The sequence below is a fragment of the Phialemonium atrogriseum genome (assembly GCF_030411735.1).
Source record: "Phialemonium atrogriseum strain 8032-3 unplaced genomic scaffold QBC33scaffold_37, whole genome shotgun sequence".
Lineage (NCBI taxonomy): Eukaryota > Fungi > Ascomycota > Sordariomycetes > Cephalothecales > Cephalothecaceae > Phialemonium > Phialemonium atrogriseum.
The window spans coordinates 244208-263802 of NW_026848174.1; the positions used below are offsets into that span (position 1 = coordinate 244208).

Sequence of the window (19595 nt, forward strand, 5' to 3'; positions counted from 1 at the left end):
AGGTGTGCGCCGGCTTGGTAGTTGCTTTTCATCGCACCTGGCCGTTTCCCACCGCGCCCAACCCCAACATGTTTCCCTACCACCCCCGCGCGCGGCGCCGGCCCCCCCCCCCCCCCCCCCCCCCCAACGAGCTGCCCAAACCTCGACGTTCACACGGGCCCGTAGACCGGGCGGAGGATGCCACGCATCTCGTCGAGGTGCTCTCCAAAGCCTCTGGACCGAGGCAAATACCTTGTCAGGCCTGTTTGGCACCCCATGAAGATGGGATACTTGGAGTGCAGGAGGCCAGGCTTGTGGAGCCAGGTCATAGAGCCGATCTCGCTGGTCAGAAGGTTGACCGGGTCGAGGTTGCTCGGGCCGTTGCCCAGGTCCTCGTTCAAGCACCAACGCGGCGGCTCATAGCACCGCCACTTATAGAGGCGCATCGGCGGTCGTGGAGCAGATCTTCATCCCACTTGATGATCGAGGGGACGACCATCGCGGCTGGGACGGTGTCGCCATTAGGAAGACGATGTACCCGGTCAACTAGACCACCCACGCAGTGAAGGCTCGCCAACCAACAAGCCCTGGCGTTGTTGGTTCCTTCGTCCTTTTCTTTCATTCTCAACCTTCCTTCTTCTTTCCCCTGCTTGGTTTTTGATCTCTGCTATTGGGACGTAGCCGTCTGCAGTTGTGTAGGCAAACACCTTGCCCTCTCAAATTCTAGGAATTGTAGTTGAGGAACTGACTGTCTCTGGTGCCGGGCCAACAGTCAGATATCCCTCCCCTTCCGCATCGAGCGGTGAGATTTTCGGGGCCACGCTTTGTTTCCTCTCTCCTTCACCCACCACTTCCCTTCCTTCTGTCTCCGCCTCCTTCCCAGGCTCTCTGCTCTCACCTCGCCGGCCTCAGCTCCCCTCTTTCCACCTCACCCTCTCCGTCCAGCGGAGCCCTCCCGCCCCGGTATCACAGCGGTGAACCGCGTGTGGTTGCGCGAGCTCACCGAGTTGAGCTTCATGGCAAACCTGCCGGTGCGCTCGCGAGCGACGCGGAGCTGCGCTGCCAGCGTGGTTGGCGACGCCACGAGGATGGCTCCCGCGGAGCTGCCTCGTCCGCGGCACGTGCAGTTGCCCCGTGTACCCCTGCCAGAGGTCCCGCACTTCGCCCTGCATACCTCCTGAGCCACCCGAGGTTGAGCCGTCGTACCATCTCCCCCCTCCCACTCCGCCTCAACTAGTCTCCATCTCAGGGCCTCGAGGTCCGCTTGTAGGCGCCGGTACTTCGGACGGCTTCTTTGACGCATGAATGACGTGGCGGAGGAAGAGGAGGAGCCAGCGGTGACTCGATGGTTACCATCTTGGTCCTTGCGGGAGCAGGAGCAGTTGGCGTGAGCCATAGCGCTGGTTGGTGGTTTTGGGTCCTCTTCCAGGTCCCAGATTCGGATCGCCGTGTAGTCGATATCGGGTTCTGCCCAGGACATCTCAGCACCAGTGTGGCTAAGCTCTGTCATGTTGCTGTCGAGTTGGGGTTTCAGATCCTTATTCCGCGGATCTTGCAACCTCTATGAATGGCAAGGGTGGCCACGACGGAACCGACACTTAGTATGTGGTGGGAATATGTTCTTCACGGTTCCCCCTTCTCGTTCGTCCTCTCCCTCCATCCCCCTTCACACTCATATCGAAATATAATGTTTGCCACTGCAGATGCTCATGCGAAAAGCCTACCTGCCTGTCCACTCTACAAGTGCAGCCATCGAAAATCAACCCGAGCCAAGCAAGTAATAAACAATTAATACGGGTCGCAAGATAGTGCGGACTGGCAAGGCACAGAGATTGCACGTGATGATTTAGGGTCGGGCTGAGCAATAGGTAACCAAGTATTCTCCTCTGTGCCGCAAAGAGGGCCACGGCGAATAGCCGCGATCTCTAGGAAGAAGGTGAATATCCGGTGTGGCGAGACTTCCTGCTTTTGGTAGCCAAGCTTCTCCCTCGACCAATCAACACACCAGCATAATCCTTGCCATGACGTCAACTGCCCTCCATGTGTGCCGCACACTCTACACGCGTAATGCTCTCCTCTATTGGCGTTGGATGATGAAAGATAAGAAGGACAGCATACCCAGATGATTTGTTTTTACTGCCATACCTCATCCATACCAAAGTGAGCGCATCAATATAACATCCATCTCCATTCATCCAGTCAGGTGCAAATCGATACCAACAAAAAGGGGCATTCAACATTGAGTCAAAATACCATGGAGTGGACCAAAGACCAATATAACAGACAGTACGAGGCGTGGGTTCCTTGGCTCGAGGATCTCTACCTCCGATACTTCACCAGCGACAACAAAGCCAGCTACACAGCCAGGGGTACGTCCATGATATTCCTTCCTTCCCTCCCAAACTTGTCCCTAACCAGCCTCTCCAACCTGACTTACCCATCAATGTACCGATCTTCTAACTTCCCCCTCTAGAAAACCTCGACCGGACCAAGATAACCGGCAACGAGCAGATCGACACGCTCCAAGACGGCATCAACAACTTCGCGGCCGGCCAGCTCGGGCAGGGCGGCCTGGCCCAGCCCGTCGGCGACATGGCGTCGTCCGAGGGCGCCAACAGGGCCGAGCGCGGGGGCCGCGACGACAGGGGCGGCTACGTCCCCGAGAGCGCCGGGCCCGCCGCCTCCAAGGCGGGCAATGCCGTCATCGGCGGCGCGGCAGAGGGCGGGAACATGGTCGCGGGCGCGGCGGCGGCGGGGGTCGGGAGTGTGGGCGGGTTGCTTGGGCTTGGGGGGGGGAAGGGGGGGGATGGGAAAAAGGGGGAGGAGCAGGAATAAGACTCAGTAGGTTGGCGCCCCGGATGGAAGGGCTATACGGGAGGTCGTGGGTGTTTGTATGTGTGTCATGGGTTTCATTGGCTTGCGTTGGGGTTCTTTTTATTTGCCCTTCTTGGGCTACCTTCACTCTGATTCTGCATTTGTCCTTTGTGTGTAATATTATTGTTCAGTGGAAGGAAATAAACGAAAGAAGCAGCAATATCACGTCAATTCATATTTCTCCCATGGCATAGCCGAGTTGGGGATGCAGGTGGTCCTTTTGGCGTATTAATTACCAGGAACCTAATCATCGTTGGCATTCCCCCGACGGCGGAGGACGCTAGGGGCGGCGGCGGCCAACTCCTGTTTTGCTTCGTCCTTCACAATCTCGGCACCCTGAGTGATGGCCTTCCGGGTTGCCTTCGCATCAATACCAACCGCCATCGCCCTGCCCTCCAACTTCTTCGTCATCGCCTGCGCGTTCTGTGCGCGAGACTTCAGCCCCGCCAGCATCTCCTTTTGCTTCTGCAGGGTTTGTCAGGGTACAGCGTACTTTAAGCAGCGCGTTGCGTCTTTCTGCCAGTATGAGAGATGGCAACTCACCTTCCCCACAAGGTCCGCAATCGCCTTGCTCGATTCGGCGGTGTACTTTACCAGCTTTGCCTGCGCGTCGCTGTTGTCACTCGATATCTTGGCCAGGTCGCCCATGAGCTCGAGCCCCCGGACGATGTAGCCGCGGTGAACGCCGTTATACATGTCGGCGATATCGTAGAGCAGGGAGAAGTAGGCCTTCATCTGCAGCGTCACCATGTAGAGCGTCTGCATGGTAATGTCGTCGGTGGTCAGGTAGCCGTTCTTGAAGCTGCGGTCGCCCGTCTTCTGCATGGAAACCTGGAAGCGGTCCACCTTTGGCTGGATGTACTCGCTGATGAGGAGCTGCAGGCGCGTGAAGAAGGTCTCGATGCGGCCGATCTGAACTGTCAGATCCACGAGGACAGCGATACAATCTCGGAGGACGTCTTTGATGTTTTCCTAATTTGTCATGGTCAGCCGCGTCTCAGGAATGTCCAGGGAGCGAGGGATCTTACCAAGAGCTTGCCGTTCTCTCGGAGGGTTGCCAGTTTCTTTTCAATCTCGACCATGGCGGTCTTGGTCTTGGCCTGCTTCTGGAGGGCCTCGTCGTACTTGTCTTGAGCGAGGTCCAGGGCGGCCTGCGAGGTCTGAACGGCCTGCATGGCGTTGCTGATAGCGGCATTTTCTGCGCAAGGCATGGGTCAGCGGCAAGATTGATGGAGCTGGTCGCTAAGCTGGCAAGCACCTACGAGCAGACAGATCCGGCTTCGGGATGTCAATCTTGACTTCGGCGAAGCGATTGGGCATAGCAGTGCCGGCGGTCACGTTGGCAGAGGCGTTCAGAGCAAGAATGGTGTCCCTGGCAGACTTGACGTCGGCCTTCCAGGCGGCAAATACATGCTCGGGAATTGGGGCTGCCGAAAGATCCTTGCGGAACTCAACCGCATCCTGGATGCTCTTGGCGACCTAGCCCATCATGTGTTTGTCAGTCCAGTCCCTCTCTTACTGGCCATGGGGCAAAACAGGGATTCATCCTCCACTCACCTTCAAGGCTAAGTCGATAGCAGCGATCATATTCGTGCTCGTTTCCGTCTGCGTCAGCTCAGGGCTCGACTTGAACGCATTCAGGTTGCCAATCAACCAGGCACAGACCTGCTTCTGCCCCGGCTCGCTGTTCTCGAACTTGGCCCAGTCAAGCTTACCAGCAGCGCCACCCACGAACTCGTAAAAAGTGGTTAGAAGCGGGCAGAGCTGCGCCGCGACGTCGAGAGCCGAGTCGTGACGGCCCGGCGCCGGTGAGGCGAGACCTCCCTGGCTGGCTAGGCCGGTCAGGAGGCCGTTGACAGCGCCGTTCTGAAGACCATTCTGGGGCTGCGGCTGCTGGCCCAGACGCAGTCCAGAACTGAGCGCCATGCTAGCTCCCGCAACCGGGTTGACTGCTGCTGCCAATACGGTGGGCAGGACGCCGGCCACGATGGAGGGAACTGCTTGGGCCTACATCAGGGACTGTGTGGTTAGCTATGGGGCAGGGAAAAGAATGCGAGCAAGAACAGAAAGGAATTCACTTACATATCCATTTACGGTGCTCATCGCCACCGTAGCCCAGGGCCCCGGAACATTCTCCGTTGCACGATCTGCTCAGGAAGTCAGCGGCTAGCTCCAAGCTAGAGATAGGTAGGTTGGGACGAGCACACACCAAGTCTCTGCTCCGCCCTCTGCACCCTCTTATCAAGGGCCGCAACGGCCTCCTTGGCCGACTCTATGTTCTGCTTCGTGACGCTTTCCTCAATCTCGCTCGCCTGCACCTGCCCCTCGACAGTCCTGGCCTCGCCGTGCGTGTTGCCGCGCTGCTGCTCCGATGAGGCATGCAGCTCTTTGACCATGTTGCGCCAAAGACCGAAGGCCTGGCGCATTTCGGTCGCCACCGTGGAGCAGCGGCTCGCCTCCTTGTTGAGCAGATCCAGCGCATCCTTGAAGTCTTCGAACGACTCGTCCGTCTCGTTCAGAGCGCTGAGCCGGTCGAAGACTTCTTTGATCTGATGAGGTGATATGTAAATATCAGTGCGTGTCTTTCTGGGAACAGAGACTAAGGGGGCTTACTGCTCCGTCTTCCGAGTTGAAGATGCGCTTCGACGTCGCGGCAAGAATCTCCATGTTCTCTCCTGCGCAGCTGAAAGCTTTGTCGCCACCGATGTTGCAGACTATAATGACAGGATCAGTTAAGCTTGAGCATAGCCTAGGCTTGTGCAATGCGCCTCACCGTCCACCAGCGCCGCGCGAAGCGTCGGCCTGTCCCTGTTGGGCAGATACTGCCACTTTCCATTTGGGCGCGACTCGCCGAGACGGATCGAATCGGCATCCTTGTGGCTGGCAGCAATCCAGCATGAGCCCATGAGCGAAAGGGCGGTCGGCGCGGCACTCAGCAGCTCGCCCCAGTCAAAGCGGAAGAGCTCGGAGCTCTTGACTTCCTCGATGAAGCAGTTGGAGGCTTTGCCGCCGAACGACTTCTCCCACTTGGATTTCTCGAGCTCAATGCTCTGCAGAGTCTCAAGCTGCTGGGTGGAGGCCATCATGAGGGTTTGTTCAAAGATCAATAAGAGTTTGGCAAAACTAATCAAAGTTGGAATAATTATCTTGGCTCGTCAAACCCGCTGGCATTCAATCATCTGAACCAAAGAGAACATCACGTCTTATATTGCTCCTGTCAGTTTCGACCCAGCCGTAGTCCGCGGTTTTACGGGGTTTGCCTGGGTCCCTGAGAATTGCATCGCATTTTGGTGGTGCAGTCTTCGTCCAATACGCATGCTGGCATCTCAATGCAACCTCTGTTGACACATGAGACGACCCTGATCTAGGTTAGCAAGGTGGCGCACCCCCATATTGGCTGACACTCGGCCCAGCCTGGTCAAAGATTCATGCGTGAAGCCGCGCTAGCCCCATGCTGGCGGCCTGCCGTTAGTAGCAGAAGCTGAACAGCCTTCCGCTTGCCTTGGCACCGAATCACAGGCGCAATGCTAGCTCCGAGTCTAGACGGTGGCTGGCCTAGAGCAGTCTCTGCTGTGATATCGAATATTGGGTTGCAAAATGCTTCTACTTCTACGTATTTTCCTACCTCCCTCTCGCTAAGTCGATCCCCTTTGGGCAGTTCGAGTGATCACTTGCCTCTGATGATTCAAAAATGGGCCGCCCTGGGCCCCGTGTCCCGAGGACGGTGGACCAAAAGTGAATGACGCGTTGCAGATGGCGGGGTAAGCACTCCGGGGGCGTGCCAGAGCCTGTCTTGAATCTATCGCTCCAAGGAGTTTACCTTGCGTCGGTCATTTCGGGGTAGAGGTGTTGCAGCATAACCATACTTCACTTTGTCTTGACTTTCCCAGCCTTAATTACCTGCTTCCCAGCTCGGCATCCAGATGCAGCAAGACTTGGTAGAGTCTGGATTTCACTCACGATGTCGGATCATCAGGAAGAGGAAAAAGCCGATGTCATGTACAACAAGAATCCAAGGGGCAGGATTAGTACGTGACCTTGACAACCTCGTCGTCTAATACTAATATCTCACAGAGCAGCTGAGGCAGCAATGGATAGACCGAGACGGCCGTATCAAACTGTCGCTCCAGGAGTTTGAGCAGCAAAAGCAAGACGACAACAAAGGCATCATCAAGAGCCGCGAAGTCGTCGACCGAAACCTCAAGGAATCTTACGATAGCCTCCTCGAAGTTGTCAAAGCCCTCCTCCAGCTTGACGATGGCAGGACCAAGTTGAGCCGCACTGATGCGTCCGTCTTACAGACCCTAGACAAGTGCATCGCTGAGTTCGAGGAGTCCGCCAAGTTTTCTGGAAAGCAGATTGATGCTCTCGGTGCATTAGCCAAGGGTTGTATGATCAAGGGTGACGAGACGAGCGTCCTTTGCAAACAAGCAGCTTCGTGGGTAAAGCGGCTCCAAATAGAGAAGGAGGGCGTGTTGGCCCATAGGGAGACGCTCTGCGAGATGATGGAGAGCTGTCAGCGGCAGATCGTGCACTGCTACAGTGCTAAAGCTCGAGAAATACAGATGAATAGGGTGAGTTAGATGTCTGTGATGGACGCTGCGCATTCAATCCACGTCTCCTAACTCGGTCCAGACAGTCATGGACTCCATCCTGGACTCGCTACACGACGTAGGTTTGGCCGACCGGCTTACAAGCCAAGAGGAGCAGAGCGCCTTCCAGCGGGAGATGGCACGTAAGATACGCGAGCCCCGCAAGGCGCTGAAGAAGCACGATAACAACCGCGAGAATTGCGGCAAGCTCGTGCGCTTCATCACGAGCATTCAGTCCGAGGTCCAGAGCGCCCAGCCCCAGATCGATACCGCCTCCAAGGGATTCTACACTGAGTGCGAGCGCATGGTAGCGGCGAGCAAGAGCGTGAGCAGGATATGGACCGGGCTTATCCGCGTCAAGGACAATATCTGTGCACCCAACTTCAGGACGACACGAGATAACAGCCTCAGGGCCGTGTTGCAGTTGCTCAAGGACGATGACACGCGCGTTGAGGGGAGCTATCCGCGCGCGAGGGAGGTTGAGGAAGAGATTTACAGGGAAATTGATGGAAAGTTGGGAGCTGGGGCGGTGGACAAGTTGAAAGCGCCCATCAAGGTAGAGTTGTCCAAGTTCTCCGTGGAGTGGTAGATTGTTAGATCTTCCTGAAACGAACGCTGTCACACGTTTTCATTCCGAACCTGCCGTGCCAGATGGAACCGTATACCAGTCTATGATAATTGTACTATGAGATAAAAGACTTATGCGGTCCATATTGCGCGCAATGACCCAAGTTGTTATCGCTCTCTGCTGGACATGACAGACAGTCAAGGCTTGGTTGGGATTTGTGAGACGAACAGCATACCATTCAGGGCTACCTATTTATGTCTGTGTCTACAACTATTCGGAGGCTCGATCGCCAGGACAAATGTGGAACGGATCCAGCAAAGCGAGAGCCATTACTTGTAGGCAAATGGCTTCTTGGATTCCCATGGCTTGTTGGCGGACGGATCACCTGCCGTCGTTAGTGCCACACGCCAGGATGGTAAATACAGCTAGGGTCATAGAGTATCTTACCATCGTCACCGACTGAACCAGAACTAGTCTGCGACTTGTATTGAAAGACACTGGGCTGGATCTTCGACGGCTCTGCGCGTGATGATAGTCAGTTGAACTGTACAAAGTTTCACAAAGTAGATCGACATAGACATACCTGGATTAACAATCCCATTCGGAGGAAACAACTCGTCCGCAAGCGGATCCGACTTGACTTTGAAGTCCGGCAGTGCTAAATTTGATACCCATGTTAGCGACTGGTATTAGATGTGTCGTAGCGGGTATCACAGCGAATGCACCTTTCTGCTCGGCTGCATATCTCCAAGCATTCTTGAGATAGTCCAAGTTCTCCTGGGTCCTCTTATACCAGGTGCTGGGAATTTTGTTCCTGTCCACGGCAATCTCGACACCGTTGAAACCATGCCAGGGATCATCTTCTGTTGCAAAAGTAACCCATGTGAACGCCTTGTTCAACCGAAACTGCATGCTCGTACTGAAGGTACCCCAGGCAGGATAAATGGTCTGGCTGGTCATATGTTCGAAGCACCAGTTGTCCACATCATAGGGCTGTCCAGGGTAGGAGCCTCTCCATAGGATGAGCCGGGACACCATGTCCTTGAGAAACTCCTTTTGGTTGGGCTTGACGTCTTCTTTGGTAAGACGCCCCTTATTAGAAGTTTCCAATTGCATGAGCCTCTGGATCAGCTCGAAAACTTGTCTAGGCGTAGCTGGTGGTGGTGGCTTCTTGAAGGGCACCTGCCTCTTGACGAGTGGCCCATCCTGTGTGTAAAGCTGCTTTGGGCCGATGTTGTTCATGGTTTCGTTTTGCTCTGGCGACTTTGATGCATCCAAGGAAATAGAATGACCAAAATGGTTGCATCTCTCACTGGATTGGGCAGAAGCTGCAATTTATGTGCCTTTTTGTTGCTGCGTATGTATGTGTGCCTGGACATGACTCCCGACTGTTTGGGTGCACAGATTTGAAGGACCAGCCAGCGGCTAACCAAGAACTCGGCAACAAAATTGAACGTTCTTGGCAGTCTGGACTGTTGCAATGTGCAAACTAAGAATCTAGGGAGGTACTGAGGCCGGAGTGTGGGCACAGCTGAAACGGCGGCAGGCGCTCATCAGCACAGCCTAACGAGTGAGTGGCTAGCTGGGTAACGCTGCACTCCATCTACAGATTGGGCCAGGCGCCAATATGATGCGCTAGCTCCCCACTAGTTCGTGATATTCGGCACTCTCTGCAGGCCTCGCCCATTCCAGTGTCGTTTCTGCACACATGCTGCTGGACTTCCCTAAACGCTTAGACATTGTTGGGAACGACATCCAATAATTGCGGTCGAGACTCTCGTCTTTCTTCCCTTTTGGCATACTAAGGATTAGCCCACTTCTGGCAGCCACGCCGTCCCATGAGCAGTTCGCTATGATCAATAAGCGGGGGTGGCAAAACTGTTCGGTGGCTGGCTGATGTATTCTTCATTCAGATTGTCACGGGCCAACAGACTGCATAGATCTTGGGCTATTGTTTTTAGGATTTGCAGAGGACATAGAGTTAACAGAAGTGTGAGTGTGAGTTCCCAAGCCAGCGCATTTGTCATTTGACGGCGTGTGCGACTCGAGAGGATGTTGGAAGACTTACAGCCATATGGTGGCTTGATATGGCTGTAAGTCCTCCAACATTGTCAGGAAAGACAGGTCTGTTGATGGAGGCACATTTACGTCATAAGCACATAAACAACAGAGGCGCCAAGTAATTACAACTGCCGAGATAAGCCAGGAGTATTTGAAGCAGGAACAGTCGTTGTTGTTACGGCATGTAAGTGGAATGATGATGACTACCCGCTAGCTAAGACCCATTCTGCGCCTCGGCCTCCTTGATCTTCTGCTCGACCTCCTCGGCGGTGAGCGTCGGCGTGTTCTCCTCCATGATGTCCTGCGCCTTCTCGAGCTGGGCGAAATGGGCAGCACCATCGGCGATGTAGGCCACCTCAACCTCCTTTCCGGCCTCCACCTCCGTCTCCTCCTGCTCCTGACCAGGGATGAAGCCGATCTGGGGATTGAACGGCGAGTAGGAGGTTCTGACCTTCTTGCGACCGCTGCGGCAGATCTTGTCGAGGGTTCGCAAGACAAAGGTCTGGCAGTTGCAGTTGATGGCGTGATACGACTCGGGCATCTCGTTGATCGCTTGAATGGCTGTTATATCCATGGTCAGCATGCCTTTCTGGCCCGGCGGTGAGGATCTCGGTGCGGAGGTGGAAGGAATGGGAGGATGAGAAAGAAGTGGTAGAGTATTGGTATCACGAACCGGCAGAGACGATGGCAACATCGTTGTAGTTGGTCGAGCCAACCTCATATTCGTCCCAGGCGCCCTTGAACTGATCATACACATCGTTTTCGTAGAAGTTCCAGCCGTCATTGGCCTGCAGCTGATGGTACCACCCGCCCACCTTGACGGCCCAGTGGTGCGCCAGGTCCGGGACACTATTTGGTATCACAAAGCCGCCGAAGAGGCCCCTGCCAACTTTGCCGGCCCACCCGCCGACAGCACCGCCCAGAGTGCGGTGCACGATATACACCTTGCGTTCGTTGTCGTTGATGTTGAAGCCGCCGGAGGGCACCCGGTCGATATTGGCGTTATGGCGAGGCATGATGAAGGCTTAGTTGGGACTTGGAGAAAGAGACAATGATGATTTAATGGGGAGGGAGGAGAGTGTGCTTAAACACGGAATAAGTCTGTGGCTATATATAGTAGATTGAAAAGCTCGACAACAAAGCAAAGTGCTACACCCTACCCATACAAGTTGGCTGTGGGTGGGTTTCTGGAGCACATGGGAAAGGCTGAGGAAAGAAGCCTATTGAGTTCAGCTGTGACGAAAACCAATAGTCGCACAACCATTGCGGATTTTCTCCCGATTCTTTTTTTCTTTTCGCAGACCTCGTTCCCAATGGACCAGCTGGGTCAAAAATGTGGCTTGCAGTAGGGCAGTGCAGGAGACCCCTTTCAGGAGCGGGGAGCCCAGCTGACCCCAAGCGTATTCAGCTTCCGGGCTTGCGTTGAATCTAGACTGAAGTCGGCTGCAACCAGTCCACATCCGGGGCAAGCCTTTCCGATATCTACTCTTAGCGAAGATATATGTACTCCCTCCTGTCCTGGAACTGTGGGAATCCATATCTAATCAATCACTCCCATTCGCTCACTCAACAGGAATTGGATCAACATGAATAACACCGAGGACAAGAATAAAACCACTCAGGAGCCGGAGACTCCTGTCGGCGACCACAGATGCATCTTCATCCCTCCCCAACTTTTAGCTGCTGTCGCTGGAAGCAGCAGCCAGCAAGAGAATCATGCCAGCGCCCCTGACGCAGTTTTCCAGCTTCAAATCACCAACAGCACTTCCGCGGTAAATTGTCTCGCGCTTTAAGAGTCATGTAACCAACTAAACCACCCGCAGATTGACGACCGAGAGGAGATCAGTCTCTCCGTGAAAAAGGCCCTGGACAGCATCACCCACGCCCAAGTTCCAGCAACCGGGCGCAACCGGCAGGTCTATGACCTCCAGTTCAACAAGCACCCTTCTGCCTTCCCCGGCGTCCTCGTGCGATCTGAAGGCGAGCCCAGCTGCGGGGACAAGACCGCCGACGCCCTCTACGACAACATGGGTGTCGTGTACGACTTTTTCGAGCAGGCCTTTGGCGATGCCAACATCTTCCGCGACCACCACCCGCCCATCGGCATCGTGCACTACGATTTCTACTATGCCGGCGCCTGGTTCCACGTGCCCTACCCGTCCGACTCCCCCATTTCCAGGCACCAGGCCCTCATATGCGGCGACGGCTGGGACAACGACCCCTGGAACCAAGGCGGTGCGCTGAAGACGTACGGGGGCTGCTTCGGCAACTTCGCGGCCAGCATCGAGGTTGTGGCGCACGAGATGGCGCACGGGTTCGTCAACGCCGTGTGTGGGCTCGGCCTGGGGGGAGAGCCGGGGATCATCCACGAGCACCTCGCCGACGTGTTTGGCATCATGTGCGAGCAGTTTAGTAAGGGGCAGACGGTTGAAGAGGGAGATTGGTTGGTCGGGGAGGACCTCGTCGCGCCCGAGTGGAAGGGGGTGGCGATGCGGTCCTTTAAGGCACCCGGAACGGCGTACCTCCTGAAACACATCGGGATCGGCGACGATCCGCAGGTTGGGCACATGAAGCGGTTCTATTCAGGCACGCAAGACGGCGGGGGGGTGCATATCAACTCGGGAATTCCAAATCGGGCGTTTCATCTCGTCGCAACCGGGCTGGGAGACAAGTTCTCATGGGAAAGGGCCGGGCGGATCTGGTATGCGGCTCTCACGCGGGGGGCGGTCGCGCCGGACTGTGGCTTGGAGCGATGGGCGATGCTTACACTGCGGGCGACGAAGAAGACGCTGAAGTATGGCCCTGTTGCTGTGCAGGTTGTCTGGAACGCTTGGAAGGAGGTTGGTATCATTTTGCCGGCTGAGATGGTATCTTGAAAAGATGATTTTTAGTAGAATTTGGAAACTCCAAAGGCCTTTTCATACGGCGGTTCTGGCAGCGGTAATCCAACCAGCACTCCCCAGACCACCACCCCTTCCAGTGTCGTTTCTGCACACATGCTTACTTGGCCAGAACTATCGTTCTTCGCCAGCGCTTGCATATCAGTCTGATACCAGTTTAGGCAATGAGTAGCGAGTCTGATCGGCAAAGTCGATTTGAAGGGTCCAATATCACACCCGGATGACTAGGCGAGTCCTGGACCACAGCGGGCACCTATCAGCCGCGTCTTAGCGCCGTACCTTGCGGGGTATGGTACTCGGATAGTCACTGCCCGAGAACGCGCCCGAAGGTAATGAATGGGGTATGAGCAAAGCAGGTATCGCTTGCTGTGCTTGTAGACTCGGAGGCGGCCAAAGCCGTTCGATACCAGGTTCTTCGACCCAGCCCGTGATGTGCTTTGCAGGGGGATTGGGCCATCGTGTCATGACAACCTGGGGGGGGGGGCGGGGGCGGCGTTGAGGAAACTCCGATGACTTGAGCGTCTCGTCTCTGCCAAGTAAATGTGGCTATTTTATACTGAGGTGGACTACTGTACAGCTGACTTCAACAAGTGTTTCTACTGGGGTGAGAGAGTACAGAACTTTGACTTAGAAAATACGTGGTGCGAAATAGTTACAATCTTCATTTATGCGAGTACTGCCACGATATGACTACTACCACCCTGTAACGAATGACCGTAGTCAATGATATCTATCTGGCTTTTCAATATTTAACCCACAGTTGTCCAGCCGTCGGCTCCTTCATCTAAGAGGGAGCATAGAGTCAGCACAGTCTCCCACAACACACTCCTCGTCGGCGAAGACACAACCGGACAATGAAGCTTACTCTGGAGGAAAACTGCTGGCTTGGTTTGGTAAATGCTACCAATCTCCCTTGCGTTCTCTAGATAAACCCCTAGGTCGGTGCATCCGACTTCGAGGGCGTAATTAAAAACCGGTTGCTGCTGGAGGGTCGTGCCATGGCAAATGTCGAGAACTTTCTGCCCGTGGCCGTTGGCGGGTACGAGCACGGCAAAGCAGTGAGCACTAAACCCGGTTCGATCGGCATCATCCCACGGCACATCCCACCTATGACTTGCCTCGTCGTTGGAGTACGACTCCCAGTCGAACCAGAAGGGAGAGTTACAGTGCCGAGAGGCGTGCTCTTGCCAACCGAAGAGCGGGCCGTGGGGCACATAGCCCCAAGGCCTACCAGAAATGACAAAGGTTTCCGAAATCTGACAAAACGGGTCAGCACAGTTCGCCTCTTCGTAGCGGATGTACTCGTATTACCCGAATCTCTTTCTGGTCGTGGGGCCCTGGCCTGCAGCCGAGCGAGAGGCAGCCCGCCCATACTAATGCCGCAAGATCCCAGCAGTTGCAGGGGTTGACAAAAGCATGGAAGTGGTCTCCCAGAAAGCTCGATATAGAGACGTTCTTGTCGACCAGATACGTCGATCCACCTCCACTCGTGCTTGTGTCGTACTCTATACCATGGATGGAACCCAAATTCCAGAGGTTCCATGCGAGGTGTCTGACCACATCTGCCTCCACGACGGGCCATGTTTTACCCTGGATGAGACTGTAGGGGGGGATGGTTCTGCGGATGAGCTCCAGACAGTGGTCCTTCTTCGCGTCATGCATGGCTGTGTTCCCAAGGAAGAAATACAGCTCCATTCGGACAGGGTGCGAAGTGCCGACGGCTTCGTGTCCGCCGAAGCAGTACAGTTCCCAAATCCAGTCTCCAGAAGCTCTGAAAGGGGAGTCGATCTCGCCGTCTTGTAGTTGGGAGGAAAACGTATTCATAGCCAAGCCCATGTTTGCCGTGTCGAACTCCTGCACCGTGTAGCCGTCTCCTTCGTGCAAGAACTGGTCTGTGGCGATGCGAAGGTTACCAGGACTTGTGCCGACCAGACGATAGGCGAGCGTGCCATTCAGAAAGCAAAACGATCCCGCAAAGTGCAGAACTAGGTGATAGGACTTCCCTGCGTTTCTGACGAGCTTGAAAGCAGCCGGACGGTTGCTTTCGTCGCCATTTTGCGGCTGGGGTTTTTCGATCTCGTATAGTTCAGGATCGATCAGGGTACGGCTCTCCGTTCCAAACCCGACTCTGATGAGTTGCGCAGAGTCATCGTTGAAGGTTCTCGAGATCTTTGAGATACGGAGGTAGTTGTTCGCCGCATTCATGTTCAAGGAAGCGTGAGAATTTTGCGTTTGTCAAGACTGCCCGTTCAACACTGCGGCTTAATTATAGGCAACGAAATGGCTCCATGTATTACTCTCTGTGTTAATGTCTACATGGCTGCTCTTCTATTCCCCGCCTGCTGAATGCTCGCCATGGCGCGCGTCCGCCCACCGCCCGCCGCCCACCGCCCGCCGCCCACCGCTACACACCCCATCCACCCTTGTAGCAAGCATCTATCCAGGTCCGCATGCGTATGACAAACCCAACATTTGTGGCTGCCGATCAGCTGCTGGACTTCCCTAAACGCTTAGACATTGTTGGGAAGGACATCCAGTAATTGCAGTCAAGGCTCTCGTCTTGCTTCCTTTTTAGCATACTAAGGATTAGCCCACTTCTTGCAGCCATGCTTGGTGCGTTGTTACCATTGCAGCTAAGGTACAATATATTGACCAGGTAATCGTCTGGCTTCTTGATTAGGTAGCATTGCAGGTGGCAGAATTGTTTGGTGGCTGGCTGATGCAATTATTCTCCATGCAAGCCACAGTCCCATGACCAGTGCGCTGTGATCAACGTAGCTGAAGCGGGGGTGGCAAAACAATTCGGTGGCTGGCTGGTGTATTCTTCATTGAGATTGTATCGGGCTCTATTGCCAGGTGGCCAAGCAATTAGAGGACACGAGTCAAAGGGCCCCTCTGCTCGGCATCTTCACTTGCTGTTGCAAAGTCTAGGCTAATTTGCGCCTGAAAGAGCCATGCCATCCATTGCTTCACTGTTTGAATGGGACTGTATCCTTCTGTACATATAATTATCTCTAGGCGTCAGAAACTTGAACATCTTCACCCAAGACACGGTCTGGTCCTCTAATTGCATACTTTCTCTTCCACTCTTATCCGAAAGTTCCAGATCTAATACGCAGCCATGCCATTTGAATACTCTGGCAGTAACAAGCCACCCCTGCCGCCTCCAGGGACGACACAGCCAATTGCCATAACATCGAGTTCTTCCCCAGGAGTTCATCGCGACGCTGTCCCACCTGTCAATCCTTCCAGCAGGGGCGTGACGGGACAGCCATCGACAGCCGAGTCGACAAGTTTTGGATACAGCAGAGACCCCGGTGCCAAGGCAGGCCAATTCACAGGTGCTGCTGGCAGTAGCACGTCTACACAGCCGTCTGAAGCCAAAGCCCCATTGTTTGCATACAACAGGGGTCCAGGCACGACCACAACCCAGCAGCCAGTGCCGAAGGTAAGTTAAATCACCCCCCTTCCGGCCACCCCCACCTTCCGGCCACCCAAAAATCCGACTTACACCACCACTACTACTTTATTCAACCTGACTTTCTACCTTCCTTGATTTTACTACAATACAACTGCCTGACTCACTAGGTAATTCAGGCTCGCTGAATTCATCTAGACCATCCTCAATATGACCAGCCTCCAATTGAGCCTTCCAGATTGCCTCAATGTTGGCAAACTTCGAATTTGGGCTTAATTTGACCTTCTTCTTCTTCCTAGGCTGTGCAGCTTCAAGCTGGGCCTCTAGTGATTCAACCTTCCGTAAAGAAGTGGCCAACTGGATGTCTTTTTCGTCAAATGCCTTGTGGATCTTCTGGAATAGTAGTCGTTGTGTGGAAGTAGGTTGCTCTAGGTGGCTAAATTGATGTAGTTAATCTTAAAGCTTTGTAGCCTTTCTAGGAGTTGACTATACTACTGCAGCTGTATCCAAGTTCCATTGAAAGATAGGTTTACCACCAATTGCATGCTAAGAAGTCGAATTTTCCAGATCTTGGGCCTTTTTATTGGAGTTTTCCAGCAAGAGTGGGCTAAGTAGGGGTTTGGTCATAGAGACTAGCCATAACCCTGTAGCTTTCCACCCACTCTTGATATTCTGACTAGTCAAAGCAGTCTTGCAGGCCTTTCGGTAGCAGGCTAGGAAATTCTGCTTTCCTACTACTATAGAATCCACCCACTAAGCAAAAAAGCCAAGCTCTTTCCAGTAAGCTGTTTTGAGAAGTCTAAATACCGAAAGATCTAGTGGTTGCATGACATGAAAGGTATGTAAAGGTAAGAAAAGCAGGTAAATCTTGTGCTAGAAGCAAAGCCACATAAACTTGGTTGTTTTGTAACTGCTATAGCCATCCAAGACTAGTAACTGGTACTTAGAAGAGTCTATTGGCTAGGTCTTTAGAATAAAGACCTTTTAGAGCCATTTAACAGCAGCATTATTAGAAATCCAGCTATTTTCGGAAAAGGAGAACTTCCATGTAGCATAAGGAGCTAGTTTGAATGGAAACCATTAGGCTTGAAGCGATTTTCCTTTGAATATAACCAGAGAATCCAAGGCAGTACTAGTTGCTAAGATACACTCTAGGAAAGTCGTCCAAGCGCGTAACCTAGGCTTTTTCTTTCAAATTGCTCTCTTCTCAGAGCCTCCTAAGACTAATCTATTAAATCCCTAGCCTTCCATAATCCCAGATTTGTCTATATTATACCAGTTGTGTGGCTTGATGGCTTAGATAGCTGGAATCTTCAGATATTGAAACCAATGTCTAATTACATTAGTTGTAGCCCTGTTAACACGTTTGGAATCAATAGATTTGCTTTCCTAGGTCCTAACAGCTAGATTCTTGCGTAAAAAGGCCTTAACCTAACGCTTTCCAAGTGGCTAGGAGTCTCCTTTAGCTTGCAAGACTTGCTCTGCAAATTCCTTCAGCTGAAAGTGAGAAGGTGGAAGTCCTAGGGCAGCCTAGGTAAGAACCTATTAAGCTAGGTGGCTTTCCTAAAGTAGTAAGAGCCTTTGGTAATTCGAAAATGCATCTTTCCAAGGTGTGGTACCATTGAGGCAGTCCTAAAGAGTAGTCCTTGGAACCTCCCATTCCAGAGAAGCCTTGCATAGACTTTAACCATTCGCAATAGCCTGCAAGGCCTGATTGACGTCATCTTTGGTATATGGCTTTATTGTCAACTGATCAAGATAATTGCAAAAAGTAGGCTTAATTAGGCTTAATTTGATCAAGGAATGGAAGTTTGTTTGGTGATGGTTGAAATGGCGGTGTGGAATTTTTGGGTGGCCGGAAGGTGGGGGTGGCCGGAAGGGGGGTGATTTAACTTATCGGACCCCTCAAGGCAACAACAGACCATAGAGATCAAGGGGTTCTCTATCTCCAAGAAAGCCGCCGATATCTTTGCCGCTGCCGTGACGGGTGGCCTCGACTCTAAGCTAAAGAACAATGCCTCCCTCGACCAGGCCACTGTGGCTTCTCTTGCCCACGGAGTCAGCGGGCTGGACCCAACCATTGTTGGCTCCGACGCCTCCGAATGGCCGGGCGCCTTTCGCGTGCAGTACGTCTTCAAAAACATCACCAGTCCAGAGTACCGCGTCCTGGTTGATATTGTGAGCCTCGCGGATGCCCCTAGTGCTCAGAGGGCCATGAAGTTGTACCTGGACAGGTTTGAGACGGACATTGCCGTTGTGACCAAGAAGCTTGACCAGAAGATTGGCCAGGTCGCAGTGCAGACGGAGGGTAGCGTCTTTTGGGTCAGGGATGCCATGTGGGTTAGGGTGGTGGGTGTGCCGTTGCTGAAAGGTCAGTCACTTGTCCTTCATCATCTCGCTTTGATTCAGAATATGGGGAACTCTAACCGCATAGCTCAGGCTCTCAAGGTAAACGAGTTCTGTCTAGCGCAGGTAAGGCCACATCACTTCATCAACTTAGCGGTGTCACCGCCTCCTCAGGGAAGAGCTTTTCATACGGCGGTTCTGGCAGCGGTAATCCAACCAGTACTCCCCAGACCACCGTCCCCTCCACTCGTGCAGGCTTCTCGTACTCCGGCGGCAGCTCCAACCCGTCGCAAACCTCGAATCCTCTCGCCGGTAGAGAAACCCCCAGCACCAGCCGTCCAGTCCCTATCCTCCCCACCCTCGTCGAGCTCGCAACCAAGCTCGACGTCCACCTCCAAAAATATGCCGTCCAGCCACTCGAGCAGCGCAAGCCCAATCTCGCCTTGGCGGGCGACTCCAAATCGCTCAAGATCCCGTGGGGGAAAACCATGGCCGTTAAATTGGCAGACGCGAGCGGCACGCACGCACTCAAGCCGGCATACCCGGCCGACGGGACCGTCGCGTCGCCGACGCAGAACGGGTCGGCGAGCGGGGAGTACACCATCATGGGCAAGATGCCTGGGCTGACAACGGTGAGCTTGGTGGTTGTCCGCGCCGATAACTTGGCTGTTGGGACGGTGGACTTGCAAGTTGAGGTTGTGAGGGAATGATTTCCATCCCTCCATCTAAGCTGTTCATATTAAAGGGGCTATATTGGGAGTTTGGGGGGGGGGGGGGGGGGGGGGGGGGGGGGGGGGGGGGGGGGGGGGGGGGGGGGGGGGGGGGGGGGGGGGGGGGGGGGGGGGGGGGGGGGGGGG

General features: G+C 54.1%; 11 protein-coding genes across 11 annotated transcripts; 6 read left to right on the plus strand and 5 right to left on the minus strand.

Moving 5' to 3' along the window:
* Positions 1–121: 121 nt before the first annotated feature.
* Positions 122–1489, minus strand: QBC33DRAFT_623424 (uncharacterized protein; the record flags this gene model as incomplete). Its single annotated transcript, XM_060432891.1, has 2 exons — positions 122–410; positions 983–1489. 2 exons carry the CDS (start codon positions 1487–1489, stop codon positions 150–152), a joined length of 768 nt encoding a protein of 255 aa, XP_060279077.1. The 3' UTR covers positions 122–149.
* A 558-nt stretch (positions 1490–2047) lies between these two features.
* On the plus strand, positions 2048–2638 carry QBC33DRAFT_551249 (uncharacterized protein; the record flags this gene model as incomplete). The annotated part of the gene is made up of 2 exons (XM_060429151.1): positions 2048–2348; positions 2453–2638. Coding segments are annotated over exons 1-2 (301 nt in total), but the record flags the coding sequence as incomplete, so codon positions are not given.
* Positions 2639–2789: 151 nt separating this feature from the next.
* On the plus strand, positions 2790–3055 carry QBC33DRAFT_551251 (uncharacterized protein). The gene has a single exon (XM_060429152.1). It carries the CDS (start codon positions 2838–2840, stop codon positions 3045–3047), a length of 210 nt encoding a protein of 69 aa, XP_060279079.1. The 5' UTR covers positions 2790–2837; the 3' UTR covers positions 3048–3055.
* Positions 3056–3096: 41 nt separating this feature from the next.
* Positions 3097–5936, minus strand: QBC33DRAFT_599801 (uncharacterized protein; the record flags this gene model as incomplete). Its single annotated transcript, XM_060432054.1, has 9 exons — positions 3097–3318; positions 3397–3825; positions 3882–4051; positions 4116–4332; positions 4411–4860; positions 4936–5000; positions 5063–5402; positions 5467–5567; positions 5627–5936. 9 exons carry the CDS (start codon positions 5934–5936, stop codon positions 3097–3099), a joined length of 2304 nt encoding a protein of 767 aa, XP_060279080.1.
* A 731-nt stretch (positions 5937–6667) lies between these two features.
* On the plus strand, positions 6668–8034 carry QBC33DRAFT_599804 (uncharacterized protein; the record flags this gene model as incomplete). Its single annotated transcript, XM_060432055.1, has 3 exons — positions 6668–6881; positions 6928–7427; positions 7489–8034. The coding sequence occupies exons 1-3, from the start codon at positions 6815–6817 to the stop codon at positions 8032–8034; spliced, it is 1113 nt and encodes a 370-aa protein (XP_060279081.1). The 5' UTR covers positions 6668–6814.
* A 308-nt stretch (positions 8035–8342) lies between these two features.
* On the minus strand, positions 8343–9255 carry QBC33DRAFT_519250 (uncharacterized protein; the record flags this gene model as incomplete). The annotated part of the gene is made up of 4 exons (XM_060426282.1): positions 8343–8398; positions 8461–8532; positions 8597–8671; positions 8739–9255. 4 exons carry the CDS (start codon positions 9253–9255, stop codon positions 8343–8345), a joined length of 720 nt encoding a protein of 239 aa, XP_060279082.1.
* A 949-nt stretch (positions 9256–10204) lies between these two features.
* On the minus strand, positions 10205–11124 carry QBC33DRAFT_500543 (uncharacterized protein). The gene is made up of 2 exons (XM_060425672.1): positions 10748–11124; positions 10205–10635 (listed from the first exon to the last, which is right to left on the minus strand). The coding sequence occupies exons 1-2, from the start codon at positions 11088–11090 to the stop codon at positions 10289–10291; spliced, it is 690 nt and encodes a 229-aa protein (XP_060279083.1). The 5' UTR covers positions 11091–11124; the 3' UTR covers positions 10205–10288.
* A 514-nt stretch (positions 11125–11638) lies between these two features.
* Positions 11639–12950, plus strand: QBC33DRAFT_573948 (zincin; the record flags this gene model as incomplete). The annotated part of the gene is made up of 2 exons (XM_060430724.1): positions 11639–11846; positions 11898–12950. Exons 1-2 carry the CDS (start codon positions 11661–11663, stop codon positions 12948–12950), a joined length of 1239 nt encoding a protein of 412 aa, XP_060279084.1. The 5' UTR covers positions 11639–11660.
* Positions 12951–13723: 773 nt separating this feature from the next.
* On the minus strand, positions 13724–15238 carry QBC33DRAFT_573949 (uncharacterized protein; the record flags this gene model as incomplete). The annotated part of the gene is made up of 3 exons (XM_060430725.1): positions 14286–15238; positions 13840–14230; positions 13724–13758 (listed from the first exon to the last, which is right to left on the minus strand). Exons 1-3 carry the CDS (start codon positions 15177–15179, stop codon positions 13724–13726), a joined length of 1320 nt encoding a protein of 439 aa, XP_060279085.1. The 5' UTR covers positions 15180–15238.
* A 764-nt stretch (positions 15239–16002) lies between these two features.
* On the plus strand, positions 16003–16602 carry QBC33DRAFT_573950 (uncharacterized protein). Its single transcript, XM_060430726.1, has 2 exons — positions 16003–16422; positions 16572–16602. The coding sequence occupies exons 1-2, from the start codon at positions 16096–16098 to the stop codon at positions 16578–16580; spliced, it is 336 nt and encodes a 111-aa protein (XP_060279086.1). The 5' UTR covers positions 16003–16095; the 3' UTR covers positions 16581–16602.
* Positions 16603–18406: 1804 nt separating this feature from the next.
* On the plus strand, positions 18407–19501 carry QBC33DRAFT_623429 (uncharacterized protein; the record flags this gene model as incomplete). The annotated part of the gene is made up of 4 exons (XM_060432892.1): positions 18407–18518; positions 18548–18763; positions 18841–18864; positions 18913–19501. 4 exons carry the CDS (start codon positions 18407–18409, stop codon positions 19446–19448), a joined length of 888 nt encoding a protein of 295 aa, XP_060279087.1. The 3' UTR covers positions 19449–19501.
* Between the last annotated feature and the right edge of the window lie 94 nt (positions 19502–19595).